Here is a 17994-nt window from a genome sequence, read left to right as displayed (position 1 = left end):
TCTCTGTCATGGTGGACAAAAGGAGATAAATTACTTATCATCCATCACTTTTCTTTTTTCTTATTTCTCTTTAGGCGTCTTCGCTGTCTCACAAAAGCCGTCGTCTTCTCGTGTGAACTCATCTTTAATTTGTCACCAGACTGAGAGTCAGCATCTTTCACAAAGACATCACAACAATGAACAAACTCCCTGGTGACTAACTTTAGCTAAAGCACGTCTACAAACCAATTCGAGTCAAGTACAGGTAGACCAAACCCTTTGGTCCTGTTTAAGCATCGTGGAGGTTGAACATTTCATGTTTTTACTTCTATGGAAGATTTGAATCCAGCGTGGGAAAAAATCGGAGGTGTCACATGAGAAAACGATACTGATACAGTTTTTGTTGGTAGTATGATGATGATGATACTGGTTTACAGATCCTGCCCACACTGCTGGAGAGCATTAACACCATGCAGGGTAATCCACACAACACACACACACACACTCACACTCAGCCGTCACTCATCTCCATTCACCTTTACACTGCAGCTCAGTTGGGGTCACATCAACACATTCAGCTGCCAAATCTCCTCCAACCAGTCATTCAGCATCACTCAGCAGGGAGTGAGTGTGTGTGTGTGTGTCTGTGGGAGTTTGTGTGTGTGTCTATTTCCATAAGCTTCCCTTAATCCCAAAAGTCCCCTTCTCTTCAGAGGGTGAAAAGTAGAAGAATGATGAATAAGTAACTGACCTCAGTGGGGCTGCGGCCTCCAGCGACATTGAGACGCTTGAACCTCGATCACTGACTGCGAGTAAAGATGGAATTGTCCTATCGTCGTCACCACAAGATGGCAGTGGTCGTCTTTGAGGTATTTTGGCTTCATTTATGGAGGAAGTGGAGACACGCCGTCCATCTTTATTCAGTTATTGTTCTTTAACCACAGAAACGAATCATCTGCTCATGAGTCATTGACACAGTGGAATCTCCCATGCCCCCCCCCCTCCCCCCACACACACGTCACTGAACGTTCTCCTGCTCCAGTTCTGCTGAAACTTAAGATAAACTTAACTAAACTAAATCCCCTGAGGGTTGGAGAAAAACTTTATTTGTACTGGTTCAGTTTATAAAACAGTTCATGTCGAGACTCCCAAAGTAAACAATGTGTCTTCACCATCTTCATCTTCATCTTCATCAGTAAAGTTCTGCAGAAGAACGAGCCCTGTGGTTTTTAACATTACAAAGTTTGTGTGTGTGTGTGTGTGTGTGTGACGTCACGGGCTCGTCCTCCTGCAGGGACGTGTGAGGAAGAGGAGGAGGAGAAGTTAGGAGCAGGACAGACTCTGGTCCTCAGTGTGATCTTCCTCTCCGCTGCAGACATGTTGGACACCCTCACCTTCCTCCTGGAGAAACTCTTCCTCCTGGCTCACATCAAGCTCTCCTCCCGTCTGCAGACGCCGCTCACCGGCCGCTGTGAGCGGGACGACGCTCCGCCGCAGCCTGCCGCTCCTCCGCACAGGTTCCAGCGGGGAGACCTGCTGGAGGTGCCGCGGACCCTCTTCACCCACTTCGGCATCTACCTGGGCGAGAACCGGGTGGCACACATGATCCCAGACATCCTGCCGGTGCTGACGGCGGAGCGGCGGCAGATCCAGGAGATGGTGACGAACACGCGGCTGCTGCTCGGGGTCCTCTCCAAGCGCGCCTCCGTGCGCGTGGACCTGGTGGAGGACTTCGCGTACGGAGCCGTGATCCGGCTGAACGCCATGGACCGGGCGGTGCTCCGCAGCCCGCTACCCGGGGAGGAGGTGGCCCAGCGGGCGGAGCTGATGCTCGGCTCCGTGTCCTACAGCCTCCTCTGGAACAACTGCGAGCACTTCGTCACGCACTGCCGCTACGGGAGCGCGCAGAGCCTGCAGACTGACCAGGTGAGTCCCTTCATCACCTTCATCAGCTTCATCACTTCATCACTTCATCAGCTTCATCACTTCATCAGCTTCATCACTTCACTTCATCACCTTCATCACCTTCATCAACTTCATCACTTGACTTCATCACCTTCATCACCTTCTTCAACTTCATCACTATTCTTCATCACCTTCATCACTTCACTTCATCACATTCATCAGCTTCATCACCTGTCTTCATCACTTGTCTTCATCAACTTAATCACTTGACTTCATCACCTTCATCACCTTCTTCAACTTCATCACTATTCTTCATCACCTTCATCACCTCACTTCATCACCTTCCTCAACTTTATCACCTTCTTCAACTTCATCACTTGTCTTCATCACCTTCATCAGCTTCATCACTTGACTTCATCACCTTCTTCAACTTCATCACTTGTCTCCATCACTTTCATCAGCTTCATCACTTGTCTTCATCACCTTCATCACTTGACTTCATCACCTTCATCAGCTTCATCATTTCATCAACTTCATCACTTTATTACTTGATCACTTCATTAACTTCATCACATTTATCACTTCACCACTTCTTCTCCTTCATCACCATCTTCCCCTTCATCACTTCATCACCTCACCAGTTGTTTGTGAACTCTTGTGGTTCCATCATGGTTCTGATGTGGTTGTTCTACTTTCCTGGTTCTGTCTAGGTTCTATTGTGTTCTGTTACACTTCTGAGGTGCTCAGTTGTAGTTCTGTCCTGGTGTATTGTGGTTCCGGTTGTAGTTTTGCGCTGGGATGTTATGTTCCCAGTTGTAGCGGTTCTATTAGACCAGCCTCTTTCATTAAAAGTGAAAATCCAGTATTTCCCATGATGACGACCATTCACATGTGTCTTGTGACCCTTTGAACGTCCTCGACCCTCGGGTTGAGAACCACTGGACTTAAACAACTGCGTATGAACTAAAATAACTCAGGATCATTGATGTTGTTAATCTAACAACATGTTTTAATGAAGTAGAAACTCAAATATCTGATCTGAGAGGTTAAAGGTTAAAAACAGAAAACCCCAGCTTCGTCTTCGTCTCTCTCACTTCAGCTTTGAGGTGTTTGAGTTTGTGAGGCTGTTTTTTTTTTAAACGAGAGGAAAATGTGCGTCGCTGTTCGGAAAAGTCCCGAGAACAAGAGCTGCATTCAGACTGGTGCCGTCTGCCAGGAGCCAATGAGCTGCAGCGGCGGCAGGCTGCCGACAGCCATGATGATGATGATGATGAAGATGAAGGAGGGCTTCTGTTTCTCATGTATCATTTAGTTTCTATAGAAGACATTTCCTGAATCGAGCTTCCAGGATCCACAAAAACTGGAAGGATAACAAAGTTTTTTTTAACACGTATAATAAGCTGCGATTGATTTTGATTTGAAAACCAGAAGCACAACTTCAGAGAGTGTTGAAAAGCTTTTTTTTTATTCCATTACGTGGACGTTAGATGTATTTTCTTTAACATTTTGCTTTGTTGCTGTCTTTCGATAAATTGACCTCATCACGCACAAGTTGATCTTGTTCCAGTAGAATATTTAAAATGTTCTTAATCACATTGCAGAACTTATTTTAATATATAACAAATAAAAAGTGTCTGTTCTATTGATTTAAATCGGCTCCACCTCTGTTCAGCGTCTGGTTTCGTTCAGGCCTTTTTTTTTTTAAGTGCGACAGAAAGACTTTCCCCCGATCGAGTTTCACTTCCTGTCATTTTGAACGTAAACATTTGACCTGTCGACATGCCGCCGTCAGCCTTCTACCGGATCATTACAGGGAGGGGGCAGGGGCCAACAGGAGCTTTAACAGGGGCCTCAGGGGCCTCAGGGGCCCCACAGTCAACTCAACAACAGCTCAATTGTTTTCTTGCTACTTCACCAGACATCACGTCTCCTCAGTCAAAGTTTATCACATGTATTTTACATTTTTTAATCTATAAAAAGTACGTTCAAGTTTGTTTTCTTGATAAATAAAAAGTATGGATAGTTAATAATTTTTATTTTATTTCTCCTCTCTCCAGTTCTGTGAGTGGCTGAAGCTGCTGATCCTGGCCCAGCGTAACGTCCTCCTGACGGCTCTGCTCGGCCTCCTGTCCATGGTGTGTTTGGGGATAACCTTCAGCACGGCCCTGCCCACCCTCGTCATCCCCTTCACCCTGTGGATGGCCAGTTAGAAACTTCAGGTCACCACGGAAAGAGGCCCATCCTCCGACAGAGAGGACGGAGTCGTCTGCAAACGATCTCCTCCAAGTGAATAACTCGGTAGTGACAGACACTAAATCCACTTGTAGCTCTTTGTTTCTGCTGCACATGAACTTTATTAACATCTCTATTTGCTTAGAATTAACAGCAGAGGAAGAAACTAGCAATTCACATTAGCAGCATTATCCATCAGGACTAGACTGATAGATAAAAGAAGGCAAAGAGGTATTTTTATAAAGTTTTAAAGACTGTAAGTTTCGTGGATATCCCAAATTGAAACTGTGACGTTTAACGGACCAAAGATCAACTTTCTGAAAATTTAAGTTTCCTTTTTTTCACAGTTTTTTATAAAAATGTTTCAGATTTTTCTGCCACATGAAACCGGATAATGTCAGAATCTTCGCAGCCTGATTGGCCGTCAGATTCGTCAAATCAGGTTTGTTAGTTTTGTCAAAAGCTGAAACAAGTCAAGGGTTTATTGTAAAAACAAATAACGACGTGTTCGTCCACCTCAATGAAGTGGGAGATGTCGAGGACTAGTTAAAGCGGTGGATGAATGTACACCTCAGGTTTTGATTCTTGTTTGTGGGAAACCTCGACGTTGGTTTGTGTTTTAACATTCAAATAATCACTGGTTCAGTTCATTAATTCCACCTTAAATTTTCATGTTTTAAATGAAATAGCGATCATTCTCAGTCTTCTACACATGAAATAACAAACGTTTGTTGACCCTGAAAAGACTGAGAAAGAAATCTTGAAAGAAAATCATGAATCTTCTGTTTGGGGATCTTTAACCCCGTCTTGCTCTTGAAAAATTTGAGGCTTTTATTCAGTGTTTGTGGCTCATCAGTTTTTCAACATGAACAACTTGAAATCAAGTTAGAAAAACACAAATCTTGACTGTACACCACAGTTATAATAATATGTTTCTTTACACTGTTGCCTTCCGTCCCTGAAGCTCTTTTGTAAATATCTGTAAATATATTTGTTGACCCGATTGTTTATAACAGTCACAAGCTTCTGTACAGAATGTATTTTTTTTACAATGCTGTAACCCTTTATACCGTGTTTATGTAAATAAAAGAAACGGAGACAACGCAGACCTGTCGGGTTGTTTTATTTTGGTGAGATTAAGAGTTCTAGATTGTTAACTGTTAGATTCCTCCATCAGGTCTTTTTAAGTATTCAGTTATATGGAAAATATATGGACTTTGGTGTCTGCTGCCCTCTGCTGGTAGTGCATGGTGTCAGCAAGAGCAGCAGGCCTCAAGCAAACCATAGCGACAGTTTGTTGCTGACTGAACATTGACTTTATTTAAAGCTTAAATTTCTTCTTTAAAAACCTTTCATTTTAAAATGAAACAAGAAGATGGAACCTGTTTTAATTGAGAGTTGACATATATGCTCTGAAAAATCTTTAAATCAACACATTTTTATTAAATAATATTTTATATTTAATTATTGTATTAATGTCACAGATAAAATTAAGAAGTTTCACAGTTATATTTCAAGTAAAAGAATTGGACTGTTCATCGAGAGAGAGAAATAGAGAGAGAGAGAAAGAGAGAGAGACTGTGTGTGTGTGTGTGTGTGTGTGTGTTTACTCTGGAACAAAGCTGTTGTGAAACAGATTGAATTGAGAAATTAAACAACTGAAGCTGCTCAATAATTAAAATCCTGACGTCTCTGTTGTTCTGAGGTTTGTGACTCAACAGCATCAGTCTGCACTGTTTTATTTTTTTATACAGAAACATTTGTATATATATTTATATGTGAATGATATATGAATGTACGTATAAAAACACTTGAATATATACATCAGTGTGATAAGAACTACCTAGATTCTTTAAAAAACATTTGATTTCTTTGGTTGGTCCATGTCCCGTCTGCTAACTTGGAGGAGATAGCGTTATAACCTGTAGTGCATCCAGCCAGCTGCTTCTGACAAATAGCTATATTGTAATTTCTTTAATTTATTTTTTTATGTAATTAAATAAAGATTTTAGTATTTGAGTCCTTTTATTTTTTTTTCACATAAATTAATTTGGCTTTATCATATTGTTATTCTATATTATGTTATATCTGTTTTGTTAGTCTGCGTTGTTTTATAAATTAAAATTACTTTTATTTTGATTTATTTGATTTTAGAGGAACTCTCTGTTGTCCCGCCTGCAGGCAGATGCCTCGCACTGATTGGCTCACTCATGCTCACGTCAATCATACTCAGTGAAGAAGAAGAAACGTTTTGTGCTAAAATGGCGAATGACAGAAAAGGTGAGTTTTAAAAGTTCACATCGATAAAACTATTCGGATAAGTTTGAGCTAAAGCTGCGGCTAACGAACATTAGCCGAGTTAATAGTAGCATGTGTGCTAGTTTGTGCTAATGTTACCGCCGAATGAACTGCTGCACTTGCTGTTTAGAAAGTGAAGGTTCGTGTTGCTAATTATGCTAATCGCTCCTAGCTTAGCAGCATCGGACAGCAGAGCTAACATTAGCTTAGTTTGCATTTGGAATTAGCCGGTGAGTTAGCTAATAATGATAAATGTTCATATAGAACTTATCATGTTGGTAAATTCACTGACATTTGATTCACTTTTTAAGTTGAATTGGTTAAGCCACCATAAAAATAATATATATTATTATCATCAAAAAGCAATTTATTATCTACTTTAATATATTTAATCCATGTCCCATCTACGACCATGGAGGAGGTGAGGTTTATGACCTGAACTGTAGCCAGCCACAGGGGGAGCTGTCATGGCTTTTTATCTTTATACACTTTATGAATCCAACCATAAAGGACTTCGTAAATACATGTTTTAGAAATAATATAAAGTCTATAGTCATAGTTTATTTCTGTTGAATTGTACTTAAAATTACTAGCAATTCAATTTCTAGTCAAAACTCAGACAAAGCAAATGTAATATGTAGAATTTTTATTTTGCCGAGTCGTAGTTTCCCTTCAGATAGTTTCTTGTTTTGTTTCACTGTGCAGATGAAGATCGGGATTCTGACCAGGAGGGAGACCCCGGAGCCGAGTGGGGGCAGTCGTGCACCAAGGAGATGGCCCTGTTCTCTCTGATGAAGCAGACCGGCTGCACCATCATGCAGGTGAACGGGCAGAGGAAGTTCGGCGGACCGCCTCTCGGTACGTGTGTGGAGAAGGTCATGAGCTCTGGGCCAGAACATCTGCTTCCCAAGTTTGTGTTATTAGCTATGAACTTCAATAAAACGCAATCCACAAAGATGTCTCTGTCAATCCTCCTGTTAAAGACGTGAAGGTTCTCAGCTTTGTGCATGTGTGTAAATATGTGTGTGTCTGTACAGGTTGGGAGGGACCGCCCCCCCCACGTGGCTGCGAGGTGTTTGTGGGGAAGCTTCCCAGGGACGTGTACGAGGTCCAGCTGCTGCCTCTGTTTGAGAGCGTGGGCCAGGTCTACGAGCTCAGACTCATGTTGGAGTTCAACGGCCAGAACCGCGGCTACGCATTCGTCATGTTTGCCAACAGGTGACAAAGAGCAGACTCGCAGGCACAACTCATCATGACAAAGCACAAATAGGATTCTGTTGTATATCCGATAAATAATGATGCTGACAAAGAATTGGCACAATACTACTTTACTAGTATATCTGCTGCTTTTTGTTTGAAAAGCCAGAGAGTGTTTCAGGGTCGAGGGTATCGAATGATTGACTGTGATTATTAAGTGTTGGTGAATGTTGGTTGTGGTGCAGAGAATCAGCGCAGAGGGCCATCCAGACGCTGGACAACCACGAGATCAAGCCGGGAAAGTTCATTGGCGTGTGCGTGAGTCTGAACAACTGCCGCCTCTTCATCGGCTCCATCCCCAAAGACAAGAAGAAGGAAGAGATCATGGCCGAGATGAAGGAGGTAAACACGAGGAGGACACGCTACAGAAACACGCTCCTTCTGTGGCTTTCACCTCCGACACAATTATTTCAATTTTTTTTTTTGTCTTTTGGGACCATCTCTCATAACTTCAACTCTCTCTGTGTGTGTGTGTTGGGTTCAGGTGATGGAAGGTGTGGTGGACGTCATCGTGTATCCCAGTTCCACTGAGGAGAATAGAAACAGAGGGTTTGCCTTTGTTGAGTTTGAATCTCACAAAGCAGCAGCCATAGCCCGAAGGAAGCTGCGGTCTGGTCAGTATTAATATTAATATTATTATTACACACACACACACACAAACAGACAGTCACACACACACACACACACACTCCTCCTGCTGGTCCTCTCTATGTCCAGCAGAGGGGGGCAGACCACCACACTTAGTTAAAACCAGTTGTGATAAATCCTCCTTCAATCGAGACAAAGAGAACTATTTCAAAAAGAGAGGAAGAAAAATAAATGAATATTATCTTCATCTTCTTCCCACTCCTTCTTCTTCTTCTCCTTCCACAAGAAAAATTGACACTAACTTCACTGCATCTTCAGACTGTCCTCCACAAATTTTGGCTGGGTCATTTGTGGAGGACAGTCTGAAGTCACTTTGTAGATGCAACGTGAACAATTTCAGCATTTTACATCAAGACCAGAAGTTTTGAAAATGTTTTGAACTTTATCATCATGTTACCTATTGCAGTCAATGGGAATACAGCATTTTAAACACCAGTTTTCTCACTCATGGAGCAATCAAACTTTTTTTAAATAAATTACAGACATCTCTATATTGTTTAGATGAAGTAGAGACATTATCAGTCTTCTTTTATACGTTCTTCTTCTTCTTCTTCTTCTTCTTCTTCTTCTTCTTCTTCCCCCTCCTCTTTATCATCTTCATCCTTTTGGGATTTTCTATTACCTAAATAAAATCTCGGCTCATTCACGTTTGGAGTTTGATGACATCACGACTAAATCTTGTGACCCCGCCCTGACTTTGTGTTTAACAGGAGCCTATAAGCTGTGGGGTAACAACATCCATGTGAACTGGGCCGATCCTGAGAAGGACGTGGCCGACGAGGTGATGCAGCGCTATAAAGTCCTCTATGTACGTACACCTGTGTGTGTGTGGAGATTTGATTACGCCTGTCTAACAGTGACAACTAGTGGCCGGATTATATTTTATTAATCAGGTCTCTGTCGTTAAATGTTAAAAAGTTATTTTATATCTTTTATGAATATGTGCACATAAAATCTGGGCTACGCTCATCTTTCTTTATTGGTCATAAAGTAACGAGACAAGAGGATTTATACCTTTTAGAAAATCCACCTCACAGCACAGAGTAAAAACTTTGAATCTTTTAGTGATCGTCTCAGATAAAACGTCGGGCCCTCTGCTCGTGTTCTCGACTCCTGCAGCCGGAGGGCGATGTTTTAGGAAGAGGCCTGTGAAATATTCAGCAGCCTTGTTCACATCAGAGGTGAAACAGCAGGAGACGACTCAGTGGAGCTATTCAGCCTCAAGGGAATCAATTACTGTGAAGGCTTTTACTCTGTAAGACCGAGGCCAACCAATACTAACCTCAGATCAGCTCACAGCTCTGTCTGTCTGTCTGTGTGTGTGTGTGTGTGTGTGTGTGTGTGTGTGTGTGTGTGTGTGTGTGTGTGTGTGTGTGTGTGTGTGTGTGTGTGTGTGTGTGTGTGTGTGTGTGTGTGTGTGTGTGTGTGTGTGTGTGTGTGCGCGCGCGCTTGCGTGCGTGTAATCTGCCTAAACGATCGCACCCTTCAGCGTTGGTTCAGTCATTATGTGCTTCGATCATTTTCCTGCATCACTGACACAGTGACGCTGTCCTCTGCTCTGTCATGTCCATCTGTGGCGTAAAGAAAACCAGTAGTCTTGCTGCCATGATAGCAGCTAAACCATAAACACATTTCCTGACTTTAAAACTGAGGGTTTAGTGGATGATCATGCTCTTGTTTCTCTGCTGCAGGTTCGTAACCTGATGCTGGGCACCACCGAAGAGACGCTCTTTCACGAGTTCTCTAGCTTCAAACCGGGCTCCGTGGCGTTTGTCAGGAAGTTCGGTAATCAGGCCTTCGTGCACTACCGCCACCGCGACGACACCATCGCCGCATTGAGCTCAATGAACGGGGCCCTGATCGATGGTGCCACTGTGGAGGTGAGGCTGTCCAAACCAGTGGGGATGAGAAACAGGCAAGGGGCCAGCAGTGGTTTCTGCAGCAAAGTGGACCTGGAAACCAACGTAAGAGGAGGAGGAGCAAGAGAAGGAATGGTGGCGCTGCACAGGAGCGATGAGGGGATGAAAGGAGAACTCGATTATGTGTGTTCTCCACCAAGACGTGCGTCCGTGCCACCTCAGCTGGTGAATTCCTTATACCCAGGAACAGCAGGAGGTGAGGACGGGGGGGTTATGGGTAATTCATGTAAATTCTCACTCATAAAGTTGCCAAAGAGAATCACATCAGAGAGGTCAGTGTGGGTGAGGACTCTTTTCTCACTTTTAGCAGCCGAGTCATCTAAATTTAAATTGCATCAAATCATCTGCATAGAAACATCACTGAACTAGTTTCATGATAATAAGACAAATAACCCAGGAGACATTTAGTCCCATGGACCAAAACTTTCTAATTAATTAGTTTCCAGTTTAACTTTACTGACACTTTCTTGCCAAAACAGACCAAACTTTTAGAACTTGAATTAAAATAAAGTTTCAGCCTGTGGCAAAGAAAAAAATTCAGGTCAGAATGAATTCAACATTTGGTCTGTGTGTTTTCCTGCCTGTGGAATCCTCTTGTTTAATCAAACGTTGTGAGTTCTCAGTGGTTTCTCTTTAAGCACGGAGCACGACTCACCATCACTGTATTGACACAGCTGTGATAAAAATCTGCCGTTGGAGCAATACTGCCCGTTTCCTGACGCCCGCAGACATTTCAGAAAATGAGAAAAGTTTCAGAGTTAACTCTGTGCAAATGGACTGTGAAATGTTTATGAGAGGGAAAATGTCACCTCAGTGACGAGAGAGGGAGAGAGGAAGAGGGAGTCAGTCCGGGGGGGGGGGAAGGAGGGAGGGACTCCCTGAGAGATGGACAGAGGAAAGTGAGGACTGTATATATAGATGATCCGTGATAGTGAGCATCTCCACAAGTCTGTAAAACTCTGGAGTAGTGTTGATGCTATTTGTAACCATAGCAAACATACACTGTAAATAAAGATGGATGACATGAGTCTGATCAGAAGTTTGACCTGAGGCCGGTTCCTGCATCTTCAAGCCTTCTGTTCCTCACCGTGTCAAACCTAACGAGCGCTGAAATGACTCCTGTGTTTGTCGTCGTCTGGTTGTGTCGTTGTGTTTTCAGGTGACCCGGACAGGTGCGTGTTCCCGGTCTTTCCCGGCGCCCCCCTCTCCCCCACCAGCCTGCTGTCGCTGAAGCAGAGTCAGATCAGCTCTGCTGTCAGCCTCCTGGACTTCTACTGCCACAGCAACTGCTGGTCGCAGCCTGAGTACCACCTGTTCTCCACCCCGGGAAAGGACGGACAGCTGCTGCTGCTCTACAAGGTACCACACTGCTCCTCGTGTGGTGTGAGTGATGACACAGAGATGTATGTGTGTTTTGCACGAGGTTTGATATTCCATTGTCAGGACGCCTCACTGTGTCTTAATGTTTTGATTAATTTGTTTCAGCTTCACTCATCGTCACGTTCCTCATTTTCGCTTCACTTTGCTCGACAGGAATTTAAAATAAAGAACAAATTTGTGAAGTAAGTAAACAATAGATTAAATGTTTGTGTGCAGGTTGTGATCCAAGCTACACAAAGCAGCTTCATCCCAGACAAGCTGTGTTTGCTGCTGGATGACGCCAAAGAATTAGCTGCACAGACCACACTGAGGAACCTGGGTACTCTTCAACACACACAAACACACACACACACACTCACAATCTTCTGATGGACAGTTCATGTCTCATATGTTCTGAGAGCCTGACGATTGTTAAAAGCTACAATGTGAAGAAGAACAGATGAAAGCAAAGCAAACACCCACAGTGATTTCAGAGTGTTGCAGATTTTAAACAAATTAATTTTGTCTCTTAATTTATTTGATAGTGGCCAAATTTACATGTTGAATGAACGGGAGTCAAAAGGTTTTTCATCTTAGTAAGAAAATAATTATGTCCTTTCAGAACATAATTTGGCCCCCTTCTGTAGAGGAGGTGATGAAGAGGACGGTGCATATCTTCAGACGATTTCTCCTGTAATTGTGTAAAACCGTGAAAAACACACATGTTTCTCCTCTTCACACCTGCAGCACGTCACTGTGTGTTTGCGCTCAAACCCGACGTCGCAGCTGCTGTGCTTTCATGAGCCGAGATTAAAAAGGTTTTAATATTTGATGACGTGAAGAGAAAAATATGGGACAGAATAAAGTTTTAACCAGCTGAGACTTGGCAGAGGAGCAAGACAGAAGAAGAGATTTTCCTGCGTTACTGCGGACGTGCGTTGCTGTTAGATCCCGGCAGGCTCCACACTGAATCCATCCCACTTAGGGATTTCCATAATTTTGAATTTCCTGGAAAGCCTGCAGTTTCTCTGAGCTTCTGTTTTGCGGCATTGAGTCGGGGTTATATGCAGACATTTTAGTTTTTTAGTTAAAGAGGAGATTTTATCCCCCCCATTGTCAGGTCACAGACAGAATCCTGCTACCATTTACACTGCCATTACCCATCATGCATTTCCTCTAACCCACAGCTGTCGAGTCTTTTCTCAGCTTTTTCGTCTTAAGTATCATCCGACTGAAATATTGTTAAGAACCTGCTTCTCCTGGGGACGGCGCTTAAGTGCAGCGTTAATTTACCATCCGTGCATTTTAGAGTGGGACTCAGAAAAGTCATCGCACGAGTGTGAAGAGGAAATAAGAACCCCCATACAGGAGTGAAAGTGGGTCATCTCAGAGACCGAAGAAACATGATTAATATGAGGCTGAGCTAAAGTGGTTTCCTTAATTGTCTCGCAGGAAGCAGGTTTGTGTCCCTGCGGTCTGAAGCGCCGGCCACCAGCCAAACCACAACCCATGAAAAATAGTTTGTGTTTGGACCCAAGACGTGGTGAAGACGCTGGGAGCGCCTGGGCCTCTGGAAGTCCGCCCTGTGGTGCTCGCTTTTAATCAGACGCCGAACACGGCATCCATTTTTTATCACCCTTGCCGCGCCGCAGGGAACGGAATATCAGGGAGTGATGGAACTCAACCTACAAAATACAAACTGTTTCCCTCACTCACTTTTCTGTCTTTAAGTGAGGAGAAAGACTCAGATTCAAGAGTGAGATTCAAAGACTCAGATTCGGATATTTGTCAAGCTATCAATTTACTACATGTGACATATACACCTGCTTCCATAAACATTTAAAGTCATGTGACCTTTGTTTCGATGCATCAGGTTCTTCTTCTCTTTCTATCCATCACTTTTTTTAACCTCAGTTGTTTTTCTGTCTCACCCTCCTCATCCTCTCCTTCTCTTCCAGAATTGTCTTTCCATAGCGAATCCTCCAGTGATTCTCAAAGCAGCCCCTCTCCTCCGCCCGCCCGGGCCTCCTCTGCCACCACTCAGGGGTTTCTGACCGGCGATGGCAGGGCCTACGCCTCCTGCCTGCCTCCCTCTGCCCCACCCCCACCCTTCTCTACCCCACCCCCACCCTTCTCTGCCTCCCAGACTCCGAGGTTCTTCATCAACCCCCCGTCGCCTTTTTACTGACGGTGAGAAACGCAGTGGACGGAAGGTTCATATAATGTAGATAATCACATTTCAACGTGTTTCAATTGGAGTTTTTAATATAAATCTGCGTCATGTTGTTGCAGGAAGTTTTTTCTGGTCTGAGCGTCGGCCGTGTTCATCAGCAGAGGAGCGAGGAGAAAAGGCAGGACTCTCTTTTTTTATGTCTACACCACCAAACATGTCCTGAGGCTGTGTTTCAGTCTGGCTGACGTTCAGAGCGGCCGCTTCTCACCTTTAAATGTTCAGAGACGCGTTCACGTCCTCCGTCTGCTTGTTTTTTCTGCCTCTGTTTTAAAAGATGTATCTTGCCCAGAGACGACTGTCGGGAGCGAGGGATAATGTTTAGTCTGTGATGAGTCGCTCAATCTCTGACACTGTTTAGATCCCACGAAAACATACGAATCCAACAGATGTAAACGACTTGTATCAACCTCTGGTAAATGTCAGCCTCCTCCCCCTCCTCTCTGCTGTCTCGGTCTTCCCACAATGCATCAGCAGGGACACAGATCTCACATTTTTACAGACGAGTATTAGGTTCAGGCAAGAGGGGAAAAAATGAGAGGACGAGCATTTAAATATCATTTCGCATTTTGAGATTAAAATCGACATTTCAGGTTCATGAATCCAGTTCGAGTGGCAACGACAGAGTTGGATCTTCTTCTTCTGACCAGTTCACAGACTGATTGTCTCTGTGTTAATGAGATAAAGGAAACGTGTTTGTAGAGGAGTTAATATCTGCTAATCCTACCAGTTACATGTATTCTTTAAATTCTTTCTTACACCTGACCAACATATTCATCCATTTTATACATAATCCGAGAATTTATTTAAAATGTACACTATTAATTATAAACATTAAAATTCTAAAAATGAAGATGAACATTTTTATAAATATTCTATATCACTTCAGTTAAACCAGCAGAATAGATATGAATATTTTCCAATTGATGTGTGAGAGCTGCAGAGGAGGACATGAACCAGGTGGTTGGTTTCTTTTTTGTAGGAAGAGACATTAGAAACAGAGCAGAGGCACTTCATGTTCAAAGTTCTTTTAAGATTAATTTAAAATTCATTGGAAACACAAAGAGACGAGGTTGAATCTTTTATTGATCTGTTTTAACTCGGATCAAAGGAGACGCAGAACGAGGACAAACAATTCTCTAAGTTCAGACCGAGCAGCTGACGGACGTTCTTGTTCTTATGAATTCAGGCTCTTTGGATCATAGCGTGATTTTTTTCTTTTCAACGTTTTACTGCTTCTTACTCATGTTCCGACGTTTTCTAGAATTTCTGTAAAAAGTGTCTCCTTGGAAATGAGAATAAGTGAATTTTTGCGTGTTCAGTGTCCTGCAATAAAACATTAACTCTGTTGATATATTTACAGCCACTGTGTCGTTTACCATATTTTACAATATCAGGTGTATTGAAGAATATTTGAAACCAGAGATTGAGACATAAACTCCTTAGGAAACTGTTTACTGACTTTTATAAAGTGAGAAATCAAGTCATTTTCTCATAGACGTATGTTTAGAACACACCTGCTGTTTCTCTGACTTCTTTCCTTTTTGAGTTCTGTCTCTTTTAACTATAGAAGTTGTGTTATATAAGTATTTGTGTCTCTTGTCACTTTGTGCCAAGTGTTTCCAGTGAATGAAACAAGTCAGTTTGACTTAAGCTTCCTGTCTCTCCTCACATGTCCTCAGTTTGAAATGGATGAAACCCGGCTGGTTGTGATTGAGTTTGAGTTCTTGTTCTCTTTTGAATTCTTCCCTCATCCCTCTCTTCTGCAGTTCGTCTTTTTTTTTCGTGATCGCTCTGACTCAGGTTTATAATCCCTGTTCACCACCTCAGCTTCTCTCCTGTCAGAGCTCACAACTCAACACCTTTTGTTGTAATCAGCCCTGTTGTTGGAGCAGTGTGTGTTTGTGTTTGTGTGTGCGCACGTCTTTGTGTGTGAGACTGAGATAGGGTGAGAACAGAGAGTTTCTAGGTGTATTCCGCATCTTGTTGCTGTTTTTCGCCCTGTGATGTTTCAGGGACATCAAAGTGCTGTTACATTTTTTTTGTTGCTGATGGGGAAAAAATGTATTGCTCTTTAAACTGTGTGCGAGTGTTTGTGTGTGTGTGTGTGTGTGTGTGAATTTTTTTTTCCCCCAAAAGATCACAAACAAGCACATTTGTTAGCCTGACTGTGGTGGGGGGGGTCCTTTTCTTATATCCTTGAAGGTCTTGAATACCCTGTGTGGTTCAGACTTCTAAGTTTAGTCTGAACATAAATACCAGCGCTGCCTCATTTTCTCATGTGATGAATGTGGGTGTGGCCCCAGTTGCACAAAAATGAGTTTGTCATCTGACTCTGATTGTTTATTCATCATTAATCTTTGAAGACATTGGATGGACATCTGTCTTTTCGTCTGACTCTTGGATGTGAGCTGCATGAAAAGTGGATAAAAACCTTAAATTCCCTCCGAAGTGTTTCTGATGGAGGTTCTAAATGTTTGGGTTATTGTCGGTCTCTGTTCAGCTCGACCTCTCTGACCCTGTGTGACTCGTTCCTGCTCCTCTGAGGTTTTGTCTATTTTCCACACGAAGCAGCAGTTTTCTAAAGCGATGCTGCTTCACTTAACACAATTAGACCTTTTTTTTCGTGTCCTTTCTCCTTCGGTCTCATTAGCTCGATAAGAAACCTGCTGACTCAGCCGCCATCGTGTTTCTCTGTGTTTACTTTTAAGGATTTTAGATTTAACTTCCTCCAGCAGCAAAAAGATCAGTTAGGTTATTTTCACTCCTCCGTCTCCTCCTGCTTCCATCCCCCTCTCTTCCTGTCCTCATCCGTTTACATCTCTTAAGATTTGCCCTGCTTAAAGAGTCATTATGTTTTTGATGAACATATACGATTTTCGTGGTCGCATGTCAAAGGTCAACGTCGCTGTGACCTCATAAACAAGCAGGTAGTTCATTCTAGTGCTTGTTAATTCATTACTTGTTCTCTCTCTCCTTCCTCTCCTCCTCCTCCCTCATAAAAACTTCAAAGGAGAGAGAGAAAAGAGGGAAGATGGAAAATGATTTGTGAGAAAACCGAGTACGAGGAGGAGAGAAAACTGATCAGGATAATAGTCGAGGAGGAGGAGTGGAGCTGAGCAGCAGGGAGGACAGGGGAAGGCGGAGGGGGAGGTGCAGAAGTTAAACAGATGGGATTATAGACCGAAGCAGCAGGAGGGAGGAGGAGGAGAAGAAGAGTGATACTTCTTATTGTATGTATCTGTATATTGCCCTAATGAAAGAAATGCTCTTTGATTATCAGCAGGAGGGAACAAATACATGCTCACAGTTGAACATGTAAAATTAATCCTGCGTGTAATCCACACTGTCGACTCCACAACTGCACATTATACTTCTTCTGCTCTATTAGCTGCACGCTCTGTCAGAAGAAACACAATCTGGGCTTCAATTCATCCACTGTTTCACTCCTGCTCCTAATTTGTGTCTTCTCCGTCTGTATTTGTTGCATCTCGCTGCGATGGGAGTTCAGTTTCCAGTCAGGCGTCTCTCCGTACGCCTCACACCTCCCGTCTTTCAAATGAATAGACGGAATCAAAGAACGAGGCTCAGAGTGGATTCATGTTGGGTTTGATCTTTGGTCCTTTGCTCCATTCGGCAGTAGATTTAGAGAAATAGAAGATCTTAGTTTCGTATTCCCACTTCGACTTTTAGGTTAACAGAAACGTCGTCTGATGTAACGATCCCGAGAGTCGTCAGATGTTTCTAATGTCAATGAATTTAAAGAAAGTTATAAATTGAATGGATGAAAAAAGCTTCAACATTTCCTCCTCCCTCCTCAGAGACATTCACCGTCAGGACTGAAACTAAATCCTCCTCATTTGTTTGCCCGGTATCTTCCTCGTTTCTTCCTCTTCAAACATCCTCTCATCCTCAGGCTAAAATAATAGTCTCACTCCTTCTTTCCTCTGTGGCTCTTATTTTCTCATTTCTTCCTCGGCTTACTCTTAAGTCGATTTTTGTAAATGTGCTCGAGTTGTGAATGAAGAAGTTGTTTTCACTTCAGGTCCTGAGCCCTTATCTCACGAGTCCCCCGGACACGTGTTCTCCGTCAAAGCCTCCAGTTTGTTCCAGTTTGTTTTCCAAACCCTCTGTAGCCTCCAGGTTTAACAGAAGTAGGTGAGCGCG

General features: G+C 43.0%; 2 protein-coding genes across 3 annotated transcripts; both read left to right on the top strand.

Annotated features, from left to right (window-relative positions):
- The first annotated feature begins 1108 nt into the window (after nt 1-1108).
- On the top strand, nt 1109-5222 carry LOC133949663 (lecithin retinol acyltransferase-like). Its single transcript, XM_062383605.1, has 2 exons — nt 1109-1905; nt 3942-5222. Exons 1-2 carry the CDS (start codon nt 1357-1359, stop codon nt 4092-4094), a joined length of 702 nt encoding a protein of 233 aa, XP_062239589.1. The 5' UTR covers nt 1109-1356; the 3' UTR covers nt 4095-5222.
- A 1105-nt stretch (nt 5223-6327) lies between these two features.
- Nucleotides 6328-15189, top strand: rbm46 (RNA binding motif protein 46). Of its 2 annotated transcripts, none has more exons than XM_062383561.1 (11): nt 6328-6396; nt 7120-7272; nt 7452-7632; nt 7857-8013; nt 8156-8285; nt 9030-9100; nt 10011-10434; nt 11398-11597; nt 11835-11937; nt 13556-13787; nt 13890-15189. In XM_062383561.1, the coding sequence occupies exons 1-10, from the start codon at nt 6378-6380 to the stop codon at nt 13783-13785; spliced, it is 1668 nt and encodes a 555-aa protein (XP_062239545.1). In that variant the 5' UTR covers nt 6328-6377; the 3' UTR covers nt 13786-13787; nt 13890-15189. The 2 variants fall into 2 exon arrangements, with proteins under 2 accessions (XP_062239545.1, XP_062239544.1); XM_062383560.1 differs by having other exon boundaries at nt 9030-9127.
- The last annotated feature ends 2805 nt before the right edge of the window (nt 15190-17994 follow it).

Source organism: Platichthys flesus, chromosome 24 (genome assembly GCF_949316205.1).
Source record: "Platichthys flesus chromosome 24, fPlaFle2.1, whole genome shotgun sequence".
Classification (NCBI taxonomy): Eukaryota; Metazoa; Chordata; class Actinopteri; order Pleuronectiformes; family Pleuronectidae; genus Platichthys; species Platichthys flesus.
The sequence above is the reverse complement of the archived record's forward strand: the minus strand, read 5'-3'. Positions and strand labels throughout refer to the sequence as shown.

What these genes read in the sequence shown, in the direction of transcription:
- LOC133949663 (XM_062383605.1), top strand. Translation starts at nt 1,357, where the DNA reads ATGTTGGACACCCTCACCTTCCTCCTGGAGAAACTCTTCCTCCTGGCT. An exon ending in AGAGCCTGCAGACTGACCAG is followed by an intron (nt 1,906 to 3,941) that starts GTGAGTCCCTTC and finishes TCCTCTCTCCAG; the next exon opens with TTCTGTGAGTGGCTGAAGCT.
- rbm46 (XM_062383560.1), top strand. An exon ending in GTTCGGCGGACCGCCTCTCG is followed by an intron (nt 7,273 to 7,451) that starts GTACGTGTGTGG and finishes GTGTCTGTACAG; the next exon opens with GTTGGGAGGGACCGCCCCCC. An exon ending in GACCACACTGAGGAACCTGG is followed by an intron (nt 11,938 to 13,555) that starts GTACTCTTCAAC and finishes CTTCTCTTCCAG; the next exon opens with AATTGTCTTTCCATAGCGAA.